The sequence below is a fragment of the Chionomys nivalis genome, chromosome 14 (assembly GCF_950005125.1).
Source record: "Chionomys nivalis chromosome 14, mChiNiv1.1, whole genome shotgun sequence".
Lineage (NCBI taxonomy): Eukaryota > Metazoa > Chordata > Mammalia > Rodentia > Cricetidae > Chionomys > Chionomys nivalis.
The window spans coordinates 58,432,105-58,449,872 of record NC_080099.1 but is presented as its reverse complement, the minus strand read 5'-3'; the positions used below and the strand labels follow the sequence as shown (position 1 = coordinate 58,449,872).

Genomic DNA, 17,768 nt, shown 5'->3' with positions numbered 1-17,768 from the left:
ATTAGGTTGAATAAATAATAGGTTGTAGCTGTCCCTAACATAAAAAAATGAATGCAACATTATGTGTGTGACTTTTAAATTTAAGCTTTTTCCAATATGCAGAATAAAATGGGTAACATGTCAGTGTGTGCGTGGGTGTATACTGGCGTGTGATGTGTGTGTGTGTATGTGTGTGTGCGTGTGTGTCTGTGTGCATGCAGGTAGCTAAAATACATATGTGGATGCATTGAAAGTCACAACTGACTGGACTCACCTCAGAAGTGGCGGCATTATATAATGTGCACCGCTGGAATGAGCCAGTCAGTGCAAGGGATGGTCACAGCACCTCCAGTATTAAGTGGACAATCAAAGCTTCCCCAGAGTCACACAAAGAAAAACCCACCCTATATTAAATTTTTTTTTGCTTATATGGTGCTCCAAAATTGTGTGAGGGGAGGGGCACTGTTCACTCAAGCCGTCAATTATCCCACATCTATGTTCACAGCAGTTGGTTGTAGGCAGAAAATTACTCCATGGTTACTGTTTTATCCGAACTATTCATGCTATTTGGCCAACTAGGCAAAATCTTCATAGATTATAGCTTCTCCTTTCTGCATTTATTAAGCATGCAATGTGAGCCTAGTATTGTATAGCAGTATCAGAGAAATATGGGTTTTCCAACTTAGCCATTTACAAAAATTAAGAAAATAACCTCACATAATTTTTGTAAGCTATTTATAATGGAACAATATTTACCATTAAACTCTTCAAGAAACTATGAAAATATTCTTCAGATATTCATTTACTATATGTAATGGTACTGATTAATTAGAATAGTACACTTCCTGCCTATCTCAGATATACAGAATTGTTTTTTAAGGCAGTAGAATCTCTAATATTAAGTGAAATAAATAATGCATTCTGTATAAAGGAGGCAGAATGTTTATTTGTTTGTCATTGAATGCTGATTTTCTTTTTTTTTTTTTTTTTGGTTTTTTCGAGACAGGGTTTCTCTGTGGTTTTGGAGCCTGTCCTGGAACTAGCTCTGTACACCAGGCTGGTCTCGAACTCACAGAGATCCGCCTGCCTCTGCCTCCCGAGTGCTGGGATTAAAGGCGTGCGCCACCACCGCCCGGCCGCTGATTTTCTTTTCACAAGTCAAAGAACATGGTTTACAGATAAGAGCTTGGCTGAGACTTACAGAATATCTCCTGTGTCCTTTTTGTAATCAGCAGAAAACTATTATTATATTGTATCTATAGCAAAAGGTGAAGAAATAGCAAGAAAGGTGAGAAATATCTTTCTCACACAGAGACACACTCACTCATACACACTCACACATACACACTCTCTCACACACACAACATGCTTATATTAGTGTGTCATACCTACAAAGAACCGTTTCTGAGGAATGTATTTAATTTTCCTGATTTCTAATCTGATGCTTTCATCTCAAATTATTTTGAGATACTCAATCCCTTAAAAATGTTTCCTCAAGGGATGGGTTTCTCAAATGTTTGAACGCTAATGTCAAGGCTTTCTAACATTGTATAGGAGACCAAGTTCTCCACTTGAGTCAGAGACCAGTGTTTCCTCACAGCATCCAGAGAGGGCATGCACCCATGGTGAGGACAGCAGCTTCAGCCATGCTTTGCCTTGGACTCCCTTGCTGGACCTGTGCTTAACTCAAGCACTTCGAGCAGCCTAACTTCTTCTCAGCCTCCATTTGCCTGAGAACACAGAACTCTCATATAAACAGTGGGGGTCAACGGTTCAACTCAAATGCACTAAGTTCTAAATACTAAATTTGGGGTACTGCGATAAAAAAGAAAATATGTATGGAACATGTAATCATAGATCTTAGTTGACAACTTGGTGAGAATTAGAAACAACTGGGAGATGGGACTATGGGCATGAACACCTGTCGGAGATTATCTTGTATAGGTTAAGGTGAAGTGAGAAGATTTGCCTACTCTGGGTGGCACAATTCCCTAGGCTGGGATCCCGGACTGTATAAAAAAGAGGAAGTGAGCTAAACACAGCAGCATCCATAGATATCTGTGTCTAGGCTGCCCATGGGATGTGAGCAGTTCCTTCAAGATGCTGATACCTTAACTCCCATGCTATGATGGACTGTATCCTTGAACTGTAAGCTGAAGTAAAAGCTTCCTCCTTTGAAATGTTTTTGTTTTGTTTGTGTAATTTTATCAAAGCAAAGAAACTGAGACAAGACCAAAGTTTTCCTGGCACTAATATCCCAGAAGTATATAGATCATGTCTTATTTGATCAGTAAAATATTCAAATAGTCCTGCTTCACTGAGTGGTTGCACTAAATTGCCAACACAGAAATACACAATCTCCGATATGTTTAGAGCAAAGATGCAAAAGAAAACAGATGACTAAGAAGTGCAATCTACAGGATGGTCATCATTTTCAGGACAGAAAAAAGGGGCCACAAAAGTGCCCTGATGTCTGTTGCTCTGGAATTTAAACCTACTTAGGGAGCTGCATACATGTAATGGCAGTATAACCCTGAAAGCTTGTTTGAAAAAGTGGAGAAAAAAATGGACAATCTGTGGACATAGGTATTTTAGGTCTTTCTTCTTTGATTGCTATTTTAAAATCATACAACTGTGAAAAGCACATTACACGCCCATTTTATCATCACTGTTGTCATCGTCATCACCATCACCATCCCTGTAGAACAACACAGCAAAACTTTTCTACCTCTGAATGCTGCTTGTCAACCAATCTGCTTTTATGAAAGCTGAGATCATCCCATGTATTCTGTCCTGACTTATGTACACCCGTTTGCTCACTGTGTTGAATATTTCCATTTTTTGTTCCAAGGGTAACAGTGGCCTCACATATTACCATTACATTGTAAATCATTTGAAAGATAAGTAGAGTAAGTCCTGCCATGTTTATAGACATGAGTCTGCAACTTCTTGAGTTAAAAAGATTTTGAATAAATTGTTAGGATTTATTATGTTTTAGCTTAGTTTAGTTTCTCCACACCAAAAGGTATGTCATTCATCATGAGTTCACAAAAACTCTGAGAGTTTTTAATAACAAACTAGTAGAATTAAATGTAGGTTAAAAATATCCATTTTAAAGCTAGATTTATGGGAACAGTAGATATTTATCCAAAGCACAGGGCAAAACTGATGCGAACAAAAGCTTGAAAGTCGTGTGTTCTTGAAATACACAGCATTGTTTTCCCTGAAAATGCCATAGAAGGATGACGCCCTGCATAAACCTGCTAGCTATTTCTAGACTGTTTCTCTAAAACAAAACCTTCCATGCCTATTGAAAGCAAGGCTTTAAAGAGTAGGCTTTATGATTGATGAGGAAGGGAGAGACTGGCAGTGTAGCTAATGATGAAGTGCATGTGGTCCCGTGAGCAAACTCCCTCACAAGCTCTTGTGAGCAACACAGATGAAACTCATCAGATCATCAGAAAAAAAGAATACTAAAGTAGATGTGGTACTCACGGGAAAGAGGAAGGGAACAAGAGAGAATGATGGGTGAGAAAACATGATTGAAATACATTATGCAAATGCATAAAAATGTTATAATGAACCCCATTGTTAGCCGTCACTAATATATGCTAATATATTAAATTTTTATATTTTATTAAGTTCAATATTTTATTAAAAATTATATTCTAAAATATTAAAAAGTCAGTTTTAATATTTTTCAGAAGATTAAGATGATAAGTTCCCAGGAAAAATTAATAAGCAAAAATTAATCTTTGAAATATGAAAATTTGCTATCTTGAGACCTAAACTTTAGAACCAGCAAATTAAAGGATAATCCTCTGTCTGGAGAGCTAAGTTAGCCCCCTGTCCTGCACACTCTTCAACTAGGATCCCAGGGTTTAATTGGGTAGAGAAAAGCATAGCATTCATCCCAAAACCAGTATGTGTCAAGCCATTTATATAGATATATAAAGCCATTTGCCCCACCATGCAGATCAGTACCTCTTCGTAAAGGCAGAAAAAAATGAAATTAATTGCCTACCACACTGCAGATAGCAAAGAAATGCTAACTCTGAAAATTAGAACTATAGCTGTCTGGCTCCCAAAATTTCTTTTTCTTTTCTGCTCTAACAATATGCTCTCTAACATTAATTAAATAAATGTCATTATGGGCATACATATACATATATATATATATAGAGAGAGAGGGGGGGGGAGTAGTGGTTGTACATTAATTATTTCATACTACAATTTATGTATGTATGTGAACACATACACACGGAGAATTTCTCACACTGATGACATTGTCTTTCTAGTAGTCCCTAAATTAAAACCTGTTTCTGAAAAGACAGCCTGTGATGAAGGGGGAGGATTGACAAGAGGCACCTAGAGAACAGCAGTGTGCTCACTAAGGAATCATTTAGGCCAAAGCTAATTATTGTTAAGGACTGAAGCACAGGACAATATTCTAAATAATAAATGTAAACTATTATTGTATCATTAATTCTGAAGAGACAGTACATATCACTAAAATGTATTTCGACATTCAAGTTTTCATACAAAGATATATTTCAACCTCAAGCACAGTGCTAATTAAAAGGTCTATTATGTTAAAATAGATCATTTATAAGTTAAATATAGCCAAATACATTACAGGAAACACAGCCAATGCTATAGTAACTGTTAATAATAAATTGATTTGAATATAAGAACAACCTATAAAATAATGAATAACTCCTAAATAATTAGGAACGTCTTTATATATTCCAAAAATGTGTCATTTTTTGTGGATTTTCAAAGTTCATGAGTTATACTATATACCTTACAAAGTTTTCTGTGGCCAAATTAGATCAAAATAAACTTTAATTGGTATAATGCCTAGATATTTCAAGGAATGATATACTGCAGATAGAAAACCAAATAGCATTCAATAGTTAATTTGATATTAAAAGACCACCATTTCCTGCAGAGTGGAAGCAGAATATTTGCAAAAAGGCAAAGTAAATAAAATGAACACTAAATCTATTGCTAATACTGTTAAGACATGGTATGCTTTTATGATTAGTTGTAGAAGTATAGTTTCTTGGCCATGTAGAAAGGGGAGAGAAAGGTAATAAACAAAACCAGGCATGCTCTATTTGTTAGGAGTACGAGAAAAGCTGAAGTCTAATCGGAACTGTTATCACTGCAAAAGGATCCTAGCTAATGAAGCCGATTGGTACCATTGAGAACTAAGTTCTGGCCCCACAGTCTTTGACTCCGCCATTCCATTTTAGCTGCGCTTTAGTATCAGGCTCCATTAATTGCACATTTGCATTAACGTTTAGCATTACACCCCACTCATCATATAGTCATGTGCACAGTTTCACTGATACTGCAGAGTTTTCCCCATATTGAGTTACAGCTGTATAAAATGGGAATGTTTCCTAATTAAAATTCATTTGAGAAATAGACGTAGGAAGAGCTTAAGTTACAAGGAACTTTCCTGATATTAGGACAAGGAGAAAAGCTTTAACGTGGAAATAAGAATTAACTTGAGGGAGGAGTACATCTTCTAATAAGACATTCCCAGGAGGAATTATGAGTTTCAGGTGCTGCTTAAGCTTTTGAGACTGTTTCCCCAACCTCAAAATGCAGAAAGGAGTTTCAAGAAATGTGGATAATAAAATTTCATGTGTTGGAAACATAGTCACAAATTCACTGCAAATGCTTAGCAGTGAGTAATGACTGTAAAGTAGATTATCCACAGTCACCTAAGGAAACATGAGGTGACAGTTTGGATCTGGTGTTGTTGGCTCATGCTTCTGCTTAAATTTACAATATTTGATTAATTCATTTTAAAGGTTAAATAATATCAAGTTTCTTTTGGTACCACACCCCCAACATTAAAGGCCAGTCCTCATATTTTCATTTTACTTTGTCTTTGATTTTCATTTAATATGATAGAATTATGTATTCCTGTCACACACAGTCCTGTCAAGTGCACATAGCTAGTTCATGAGAATGCATCCCCCTAAGAGTCCACAGTTAGTGATATTAGTAGATCAATATATAATTTTTCTAGTACTATCCAGAGGAATAACGCTGGTTTACGAGACAGGAGGAATGAGTATGTTCAGTGAGATTAGTCTACATACAAACATCCCAAGATGCTAGGTCACTTTCGTTAGTCATGATAAGAAAGCCTCTTTGGGTGCATAAATCAAAAGGAAGTTTATGTGGCAGAATTACGTAAGGAAACTTACACTACTACCTGCCCACAAACCATGCAATTTAGGAACAGCCAAGAAACAAAACCGCATAGAAGGGGGGATAAATAACAACATTGTATTAAGGGTTATTATGCAGCTATGAGGATTCAGTATGATCCTGGCGATATAGCAAAAAATAGTTATGAAAAGAAGCTATTTCTTATGCTCAGAGCTAATTTTCAAACGTATGTACCTGTATTTGAAACTTTGAGCATTTCACACATTTTTCTGTATCTGAAAAAAAAATGGATCCAGACTGATATTGTGTATCAAGTAGCTGAAAACAGTTCATATCAAGGTAGCCAAAAGCGAAGTTCAGTAAGAATTCATAAAAAGAACATTATCCCCACTGCTGAGAAAGCTCTTATAACGTACACTTTGCTCATATTGGCAAAAAAGTAATTTACCCTTCAATTGTGCTAGGAAGGGTAAAATATCTATAGTAATATGGTTTTATAAAATTTTAATTAAATACAATGTAGATTAAAATGTGTATATCAGGCTTAGGTATAATTAGTAAACTTCAAAACTGAAATATAACTCCATTTTGAAAATGTATATTCCACAATAAAAGAGTTAATTAAATTTGCTTTTCAAATAATTTACAATAAAATAGTATATTTCAATTTTTAATTGCTCAAAAAATTTGGTATTATGAAAATAATATACTTTAATATTTTGTTCAGGAAAATTAGAACATACAAAATAACATAAAAATAATGCATAATTTTCTTATCTATGTTGTTATAAGATGGAATAGGAAATATGTAAATACATTCATATGACTTAAGATGGAAGAAATTTGAATGATCATAAAGATGTTATAATCTCACAGTACATAATTCAAATATCATGACACACTGAATATACATTTCAAATGTGTCTTCCTGTTTATAGGTGTTTGGGAATATTATACTTTATATATATTTAAAGAAAATAATAAAAGAATTACAGAAACAGGTTTAAACTTATGCAGTAGACTTGCGAGCCTATGACTAAAACAGAAAAGAGTAAATTATGGCTTAAGTACTGAGACGTTATCTAATCTGTGTTCAATACCAGACAGTACTATTACACTTGCGTGAACATCAAACATAGCAACAGAACTCAGAATACATGCTTTCTCTCTCTTCTCTTCCACTTACTGCTTTGTAAGTTCTCTTCTGCCCAGCATGTTTCCGAATTTGTTCTCCATTCGGACCTGTTTCCACATGCATGGAATAGATGATGTCAAAGAAATCTTCAACCACAGCCACTCGCCTTAAGGATAGCTTCTCATCCACTCCAACGCCATCCTGGAAATGAAACAAGAAAAGAAGAACAACAAAAAAGCACATTAGATTGATGAAATTAGTTGCATTTATTCAATGAAGTTGATTAAACCAACATATTTTGATAAAATTAGCCAAATCATATCCTAGAAAACTTTTGCCATTTTTCTTCTTTCAAAACAAGATTTTCTATGTAGTCCAGGCTGGCCTCAATCTCCCAGTCCTGCTGCCTCACACAGACACCACTATACACAACAATCCCACAGATCTGTGTACTACCCATACTAAATTATAAAATGTTCATAAAACCATGGTTAATATGAAGTAAATCATATTTACCCATCTCTTCCATCATTTGAGTTCTTATACTGATTCCTAGCCATCAGCATAATTTTTTAAATTATAAATTATATTTTAGGACCTGGTAATTATTACTGTACTAATACCACTCCAGTGTCTGCTCAATCCATGCAAACTATATTTGAGTTGTTGGGTCATGACTGTTGTATTTAGACAATAAGAGACAAGGATCAAATGTAGACCCGCTACCTCAAAACATCATAACTTAAGATAACAACAGGCATCTCTCTCCAACTGGAGACAGAGTGGAAGATGCAGTAAGAGTTAGAACGCCACTCTCTAAGGCAGTGGTTCTCAACCAGTGGATCAGGAGCCCTTTGGGGATCAAATGACCCTTTCATAGAGATTGTGTATCAGATAACTTGCATATCAGCTTTTTACATTACATGTAATTTACAATTCATGACAGTATCAAAATTACAGTAATAAAGTAACAACAAAAATAGTTTTTTATTTTATTCTTTTAAAACAACCTTTTTTATTTTACATATCAATACCAGCTCCCCTCCCTTCCTTCTGCTACCCCAACTTTCCTCCCATCCACCCTTATTCACTCCTCAGAGAGGGTGAGACCTCCCATGGGGAGTCAACAAAGTCTGTCTTCACATCACTTGAGGAAGGACCAAGGCCTGTATTTAGGTATCCCTCCATAGGGAATGGGCTTCAAAAAGTCAGTTCATGCAATAGGGATAAATACTGCTTCCATTGCCAGTAGCTCCAGAAACTGCCCAAGCCACACAACTGCCACCCACATTCATTCAGAGAATCTAGTTCAGTCCTATGCAGGTTTCCCAGCAGTGAGTTCAGAGTACGCTATTTCTGTGGGTTTTTCCATCTTGGTTTGACCCCTTTGCTTATATTATCACTCCTCCCTCTCTACAACTGGACTCCTGGAGTGCAACCCTGTGCTTAGCTGTGAATCTCTGCATCTGCTTTCATCAGTTACTGGATGAAGGTTGTATGATGACAATTAAGGTAGTAATCATTCTGATTACAGGGGAAGAGCAGTTTAGGTACCCTCTTTCAGTATTATTTAGATTCTTAACTAGGGTCATCCTTGTTATTTCCTGGGATTTCCCTAGTGCCTGGTTCCTTGCTAACCCCATAATGGCTCCCTCTATCAAGATATCTCTACTCAGCACTAAAAAAATAATAACATCTTGAAATTTGCAGGCAAATGGATGGAGCTGGGAAATAAAAAAAAAAGAAAAAGAAAAGAAAATCTTAAGTGAGGTAACCCGGACCCAGAAACACAAACACAGTATGTACTCACTCATTAGTGGATATTAGACATAAAGCAAAGGATAGCCAGCCTACAGTCCACAACCTCAGAGAAGCCAGGAGACATACATGGATCCCCTTAGGAGGGGGAAATAGACACAATTTCCTGAGTAAATTGGGAGAGATTGGGAGGGTGTAAGGGAGTGGAAAGGAGACAAGGGGAGGGGGAAGAAGAACATGAGGAGTTTGGAAGGTTGAGTTGGGAAAGGACAGAAAGGGAGAGCAAGAAAATAAAAATAATTTTATGGTTGGGGTCAGCACAATATAAGGATCTGTATTAAAGGGTCACAACAATAGGGAGGTTGAGAATTACAGCTTTAAGGAATACCTAGTATGTGAAAAATGGATCTCCCAAATAAAACTACATATTGAGCAAACTGCTTATGCGTGTCTGAATTCAAGTTTTCACAGCTGTAAAACGGGGACAATAGAAGCCGTTTCACAGGAGCATTGTGAGCACTAAAAGAAATCAGGTATGTAAAGCATGTGACCCAATCTGTTAAGCTATAAACCTTCAACTAATGTTGGCAGCACCTGCCATTTTAATAATCATATTACAATATAATTAAGGTCCTGTAGGGGTGCCAAGGATTACCATGTTATTTCCTGTTCATGAAACTCCTTAGAGGAAATATAACTTGACATATAGGGAGGTTTTTATGTTTCAGCAGAGCAAAGTCCAACCAAAAATAAAGAGTTGAAATGGATACTAAATCATATTCAATGGGAGGTTTGAGACATTATAAAAGATTAATATTCCATGAAAAAGTTGATCTATGTGACTGCAGCATAAAATCAATTTCTATTTGCAAAACTGATCTACACCTACATTCACATGCATACACACGCTCACACACATACATATATGTATATAAACACATGCACATAGTGTTCCTGAAAAATAACCTGGTGTAATGATCTTGCCATTGTTGCTTGAAAACACTGTGAATAGTCTTTCCCAGGGAAAAGCACATCAGATGATTATCCAATAGTCAATGATCAGCTCTGATAATATATATAATCAATAAGTAACATAATACAGAGTGTACACATACATACAGTTAGTAATTGTTTTAAAAAAATGTCATGAATTTCAAAGAAAATAAGGGTGGGTACAATGGAGAATTTGGGAGAAGGAGAAAAAAGGGGGAAATGATGTAATTTAATATCAATTTGTCTTAGATATTTGATAACATCATGTAAAAATATACCACTATGATCAGTTTAATAAAAAGCTAAAAGCTAAACAATCAATAGCTTGGCAGGAGGTATAGCATGTTCTTCTGGACAGAAGTCTGGGAAGAAGAGAGATAGAGTCGCCAGCTAGACATACAGGGAGCAAGCATGCAGGAGGAGAGGTAAAAGCCACAAGTCATGTGGCAACCTACAGATGAAGAGAAATGGGTTAATGTAAGTTGTAAGAGGTAGTGGAACAAGCCTAAGCTATAGGCTGAACTTTTATAGTTAATAATAAGTCTTTGTGTCATTTTTTTTCGAGCTGGTGGCCTGAAGAAAAATCCATCTTCATCAACTTTTTAGTTAATAATAATGCTATGAAAGGGGAATTACTTAAAGTAAGTTTTAAGCAGTCAACGACTGAAAAGCAAGATTTCTTCCAATAGCAACACTAATAGGCTGAGCTACTGTGAAACAAAAATCAAGTCAACATCTATTTTTCTTACACCTAACTTTTACTTGTGCATTTTCAATTTGCAGTAGGCTTTGTATGTAGGAGAGCCTGGAGCAGCATGCTCATATAATGTCATATATGAGATTGCATAGTTGGTTCAACTATCAGGTCTTTTACCACCACTCAGTTTGAAGTGTTTGTTCCCTCACACATCACGTGTGATGCTGACATTTTCTAGTTTGGCTTCAGATCTTTCTCATCTCTGTTTTTTAAAGTCTAGGGGCACCCCTTCTATATGGGGATCCTCAGAATAGCACCACTATGCCTTGTGACACAAGATCAGTACTTAGCAAGGACTACACAGAACTCAACAGTGAACTTCCTGGAAAGACTCAGCTTAAAGGGCAGTGTGCAAGAAAGCACAACTGGTCCCAGAGGTACCACACTAGCCTGCATCCCCCGTCTTCAGACAACATCCATCCTCCTAAGTGTAAATCTAAATTCTGACTCTGTCCACCAGTAAAGCCATCCATGAAGCTTTATCTGCTTTTCTCCACATTATAACATTTGTACAGTATCTACTCCTGTTTATTTGCTGAAAAATCAAATGCACAATTTGTAAAATCTTATGAATGGAGGTAATATATTTTTTTCAGAGATTCATTTGAAACTTACCCATTTACCTTCTTAAATCTAAAATCATAACCTATTTATCCATTTTATCAAGTATCTGAAGATACTAAATATTGGCAAGCCTGTGTTAGTTACTAGAATTATCAAGATATGCATACACATACACATATATGTGCATATATACATGTATATACCTTGATATAATATATAACTTTGTATTATATATATATAATATAACATATAATATATAATTGAAGACTTGATGATAGCCACTGTCTAGTATAGGAAAGGGAAATTAAAGAAATAATTTCTGGGTGACAATTTTTTGTTACTCTACATAACAGTATGCTTAACAAAACAGAAATTGATTTTTTTCATAGTACAAGAAGTCAGAAGTCCAAAGTCAAGTGCCAATCAAGTTTCATTCCATCGGGAATCCCCAGAGGAAAACAAATCACTGCTCCTGGGTTTCTGGCGGCTAACCTTCTGTGGTTGGGCATTCAAAACACCACCTTCTCTTCCATATGCCTCTCTTATACCTATCTTTCTTAATAGGGAGATTATGATAACATTAAAACCCAGTAAGTAGGAACTGAGGAGATGGCTTGAGAGGACACAAAACCATGTGAAGTCAGACAGGGTGGTACACTCCTTTAATCTCAGTATTCCTTTGGTGAGATGAAAGACAGAGACAGGGCAAATCCCATCATGGAGACAGGAGTTTGCCATCAAATTTTACCTCTAGCCAAGGAGTTATTGGTAACTGAGGGCTGTTGGGAGAAGGGGAGTTAGCTTTCTTTAAGAGGGCACTTTCCTAGCACTGTAATGAGCATGATACAGTGGATGGTTATACCCCAGGAGCACATAGACAGCTTGAGCACATTACAGTGAATGGTTATACCCCAGGAGCACATAGACAGCTTGAGCACATTACAGTGGATGGTTATACCCCAGGAGCACATAGACAGCTTGAGCACATTACAGAGGATGGTTATACCTCAGGAGCACATAGACAGCCTGAGCACATTACAGTGGATGGTTATACCCCAGGAGCACATAGACAACTTGAGGATATTATAGTGAATGGTTATACCCCAGGAGCATGTAGACAGCACAAGTTGGAATAGATAGGTTTTACAAAGAAATAAATAGGACAAAGAGCTGTGTGGGAAGTAATGAGAGCATAGTTTTGGGAGGAGCCAGGGGTGGGTGACTAAGTATGATTGAAATATATGATGTGAAATTGTCAGGTAATTAATACAAATATCAAAGTTGGAAATGACTATGGTGATGATTTTTCTAAAGATGCTGCTCAAAGAGCAAATGAACATAAAGATGGAGGGAAGTGTAAATCAGAAGATTACTAAGACACCACTTCACATTCCCTGACTTTCCCGAAAGGAAAAGATGTGTTGAGGATTTAGAGACATTAGAACCCTCATACAAACTGACTAAAACGCCAAACTGTACAGTGACTCCACAGACAATTCAGCAGTAACTCAGCATTTATTAAGATAGATTTTCCAGATTACCTAACTGATTTCCATTACTATATATTCAAGAGGAGTGATAAACCAAGTCCATTCAATATTTGCACAAATATCAATAACAGCATTTATTTGCTTTTTCTGAGGTATTTTATTATAGCAACATAAAATAATTAGTATATTATAAATTTATTGCAAAAATGTTGAGTAAAAATATTGTAGAGAATACTAATAACTTACACTTTCTTTGTGAAGAGATAGTTATAGCCAGTCAACAACTGATAAACAGCTGCACTCCCTAGATCATCCAAGACTGTATCTTTGAATCTCACGTTCCTCGGCTTAGTTGTGTGCACTTTCTTCTCCTTTGTTAATTTTCTCTAACACAAAAATCTCTTCCATACTTACTCACTTTGGCTGTGTATCTCTTCTCTTTGTCTCACTCTCCTCTACAGCCCATGGCTGAACCTTCATGATATACATTTGGTCATCAGGAAGCCTTTATTTTGTTTTTCTTTTATTAATGGCAGTTTTTTTTATGGTATATCTGGATGACAGTATCCTCCCCACCCACTCCTGTCTGCATCCATTCCCCTTTTATCTCTCTTTAGAAAAATAGGTTTCTAAGGAATTAATGTACTACAAAATATAATATAATGATAGCACAAAAATAAGCACTTAAAAATAGACAAACAGCAATACCAAAAACCAGAAGAAAAAGAGCCCAAGTAAAAGCACAGGAAACAGAGGCCCTGGTGGCGGAGGCACCGGCAGGCAGGCCTAGGCAGCGTAAGCACCGGCGCACAGACAGTTCCGGGCGGCGGAGGCACCGGCAGGCAGGCCCTGGTGGCGGAGGCACCAGCAGGCACGCCTAGGCAGTGGAAGCACCGCGCGCAGGCAGGCCCGGGCGGCAGAGGCATCGGCAGGCAGGCCTAGACGGCAGAAGCACCGGCGTGCAGACAGGCCCGGGAGGCGGAGGCACCGGCAGGCAGGCAAGTCCAGGCGGCAGAGGCACCAGCGCGCAGGCAGGCCTGGGTGGTGGAGGCACCGGCAGGCAGGCCTAGGGGGCGGAAGCACGGGAGCGCAGGCAGACCCGGGCGGCGGAGGCACCGGCACGCAGGCAAGTCCGGGCGGCAGAGGAACCGGCGTGAAGGCAGGCCCGGGTGGCGGAGGCACCAGCAGGCAGGACCAGGTGGCGGAGGCACAGGCAGGCAGGCCTAGGCGGCGGAAGCACTGGATGCAGGATAGTGCGGGCAAGAAACAGTGAAGCCCGCACTGAGAGCAGATTGCCCCGCTACAATTAAATCAAACCCAATAGATAGCATCGGTAAGAGGAGATGGGCAGATGCCAAGGCAAGAATTCACCCAACAATCTGAAAAACAACATGAAAACACCAGAACCCAATGATCTTACAACACAAGGACTTGAACACCCTAACACAGGAGAAGAGGAAAAAACTGACTTTTTGAAAGCAATAGAGTCCCTTAAACAACATGTAAAAAACGCCCTCATAGAAATGGATGAGAAGTATAACAAAAAGTTTGAAGAAATGAGTAAATACGTAAATGATACCCTGGGAAGCCAAGAAAAAAACGATCAAACAGGTAATGGAAACAGTCCAAGAATTGAAAACTGAAATGGAAGCAAGGAAGAAAACACAAACTGAGGACCAACTGGATATGGCAAATATAGGTCAACCAGCAGAGACTACAGAAACAAGCATAATCAATAGAATACAAGAGATAGAAGAAAGAATCTCAGATTCTGAAGACACCATAGAGAAAATAAATGGACTGATCAAAGAAAACACCAAAACCAACAAATTCTCATCACAAAACATTCAGGAAATATGGGACACAATAAAAAGACCAAACCTAAGAATAATAGGGATAGAAGAAGGAGAAGAGGCACAGCTCAAAGGTCCAGAAAACATTTTTAACAAAATCATGGAAGAAAACTTCCCCAACATAAAGAAAGATATTCCTTTGAATATTCAAGAAGCATACAGAACACCAAACAGACTGGATCAAAAAAAAACGTCCCCTCGTCATATAATAATCAAAACACAAAATATACAGATTAAAGAAAGAATATTAAGAGCTGCAAAGGAAAAAGGCCAAGTAACTTATAAAGGTAAACCGATCAGACTTACACCTGACTTCTCTATGGAAACCATGAAAGCCAGAAGGCCCTGGATAGAGGTACTACAGAAACTAAGAGACCATGGATGCAAACCCAAACTACTATACCCAGCCAAGCTATCGTTCACTATCAATGGAGAAAACAAGACATTCCAGGATAAGAACAAATTTAAACAATACGTTGCCACAAATCCAGCCCTACAGAAAGTAATAGAAGGAAAATCACAACACAAGGAATCCAACATTGCCAACACTGCCTACAATAACCCAGGCATCTAGCGACCCTTCAACAGCACAACTCTAAGAAGGGAGACACACAAACTCTTCTACCAAAAGCAGTAAGAATAACCGGAGTTAACAACCACTGGTCATTAATATCACTTAATATTAATGGTCTCAATTCACCAATAAAAAGGCACAGGCTAAGAGATTGGATACGAAAACAGGATCCAACAGTCTGCTGTTTGCAAGAAACTCATCTCAACCACAAAGACAGGCATCTACTCAGAGTAAAGGGTTGGGAAAAGGTTTTTCAAGCAAATGGTCCTAAGAAAAAAGCAGGTGTGGCCATACTAATTTCTAACAAAACTGACTTCAAACTAAAATCAATCAGAAGAGATCGAGAGGGACACTTTATACTCATAACAGGAACGATTCAGCAGGATGAAGTCTCAATCCTGAATATCTATGCCCCTAATATAAAAGCACCCACTTATGTAAAAGAAATATTGCTAAAACTCAAGGCAGACATCAAATCACACACACTAGTAGTAGGAGACTTCAACACACCTCTCTCACCAATGGACAGGTCAATCAGACAGAAAACTAATAGAGAATTAAGAGAATTGTTGGAGGTAATGAATCAAATGGACTTAACAGACATCTATAGAACACTCCACCCAAATAGGAAAGAATACACCTTCTTCTCTGCAGCTCATGGAACCTTCTCAAAAATTGACCACATACTTGGAAACAAAGGAAACCTCCACAGATACAAAAAAATATCAGTGTCCACCTGTGTCTTATCAGATCACCACGGATTAAAGTTAGAAGCCACCAACAATGCTACCCCCAGAAAGCTGACAAACTCATGGAAACTGAACAGTCAACTACTGAACCACACCTGGGTCAAGGAAGAAATTAAGAAAGAAATTAAAGTCTTCCTTGAATTTAATGAAAACAAAGAGACAACATACTCAAACCTATGGGACACGATGAAAGCAGTGCTAAGAGGAAAGTTCATAGCACTAAGTGCCTACTTAAAGAAAACGGAGAAAGCATACATTGGGGACTTAACAGCACACCTGAAAGCTCTAGAAAAAAACGAAGCAGACGCGCCCAGGAGGAGTAGAAGACTGGAAATAATCAAACTGAGGGCAGAAATCAGCAAAATAGAAACACAGAAAACGGTACAAAGAATCAATGAAACAAAAATTGGTTCTTGGAGAATATCAACAAGATTGACAAACCCCTATCCAAACTAATTAAACGACAGAGAGAGAACACGCAAATAAATAAGATCAGAAATGAAAACGGGGACATAACCACAGACACAGAGGAAATTCAGAGAATCATTAGATCTTACTACAAAAGCCTGTATGCCACAAAACTGGAAAATGCAAAAGAAATGGACATGTTTTTAGATAAGTACCATATACCAAACCTAAACCAAGACCAGGTGAACGATCTAAATAGACCTGTTAGTCACGAAGAATTAGAAACAGTTATCAAAAATCTCCCTTCCAAAAAAAGCCCAGGATCAGATGGTTTCAATGCAGAATTCTACCAGAACTTCCAAGAAGAGCTAATACCTATACTCCTTAATGTATTTCACAATATAGAAACAGAAGAGTCATTGCCAAATTCCTTTTATGAAGCTACAGTTACCCTGATACCAAAACCACACAAAGACCCAACCAAGAAAGAGAATTACAGGCCTATCTCACTCATGAACATCGACGCAAAAATTCTCAATAAAATACTGGCAAACCGAATCCAAGAACACATTAGAAAAGTTATCCATTATGATCAAGTAGGCTTCATTCCAGAGATGCAGGGCTGGTTCAACATACGCAAATCTATCAATGTAATCAACCATATAAATAAACTGAAAGAAAAAAACCATATGATCATTTCATTAGATGCTGAAAAAGCATTCGACAAAATTCAACACTCCTTTATGATAAAGGTCTTGGAGAGATTAGGGATACAAGGGGCATACCTAAATATAATAAAAGCTATTTACAGCAAGCCGTCAGCTAACATTAAATTAAATGGAGAAAAACTCAAAGCCATCCCACTAAAATCAGGAACACGACAAGGATGTCCACTCTCTCCATACCTCTTCAATATAGTGCTTGAAGTTCTAGCAATAGCAATAAGACAACATAAGGAGATCAAGGGGATCCATATTGGAAAGGAAGAAGTTAAGCTTTCATTATTTGCAGATGATATGATAGTATACATAAGCGACCCCAAAAACTCTACCAAAGAACTCCTACAGCTGATAAACACCTTTGGTAATGTGGCAGGTTACAAAATCAACTCCAAAAAATCAGTTGCCTTCCTATACACTAAGGATAAGGAAGCAGAGAGGGAAATCAGAGAAGCATCACCTTTCACGATAGCCACAAATAGCATAAAATACCTTGGGGTAACTCTGACCAAGGAAGTGAAAGATCTATTTGGCAAGAACTTTAAGTCTTTGAAGAAAGAAATTAAAGAGGACACCAGAAAATGGAAGGACCTCCCT

At 37.6% G+C, this 17,768-nt stretch overlaps 1 protein-coding gene across 7 annotated transcripts in view; it reads right to left on the bottom strand.

Annotated features, from left to right (window-relative positions):
• The window catches only part of Nol4 (nucleolar protein 4), a 372,059-nt gene that overhangs the window by 259,734 nt on the left and 94,557 nt on the right, over positions 1–17,768 (bottom strand). For 5 of the 7 annotated variants that reach the window (XM_057789161.1, XM_057789158.1, XM_057789157.1 and 2 more), the window contains exon 2: positions 7,358–7,507. In XM_057789161.1, the coding sequence (XP_057645144.1) occupies positions 7,358–7,507 (150 nt within the window). Of the gene's footprint in view, positions 1–6,405; positions 6,469–7,357; positions 7,508–17,768 lie in introns of those variants that run through there. The other 2 variants (XM_057789164.1, XM_057789163.1) reach the window with 2 other exon arrangements.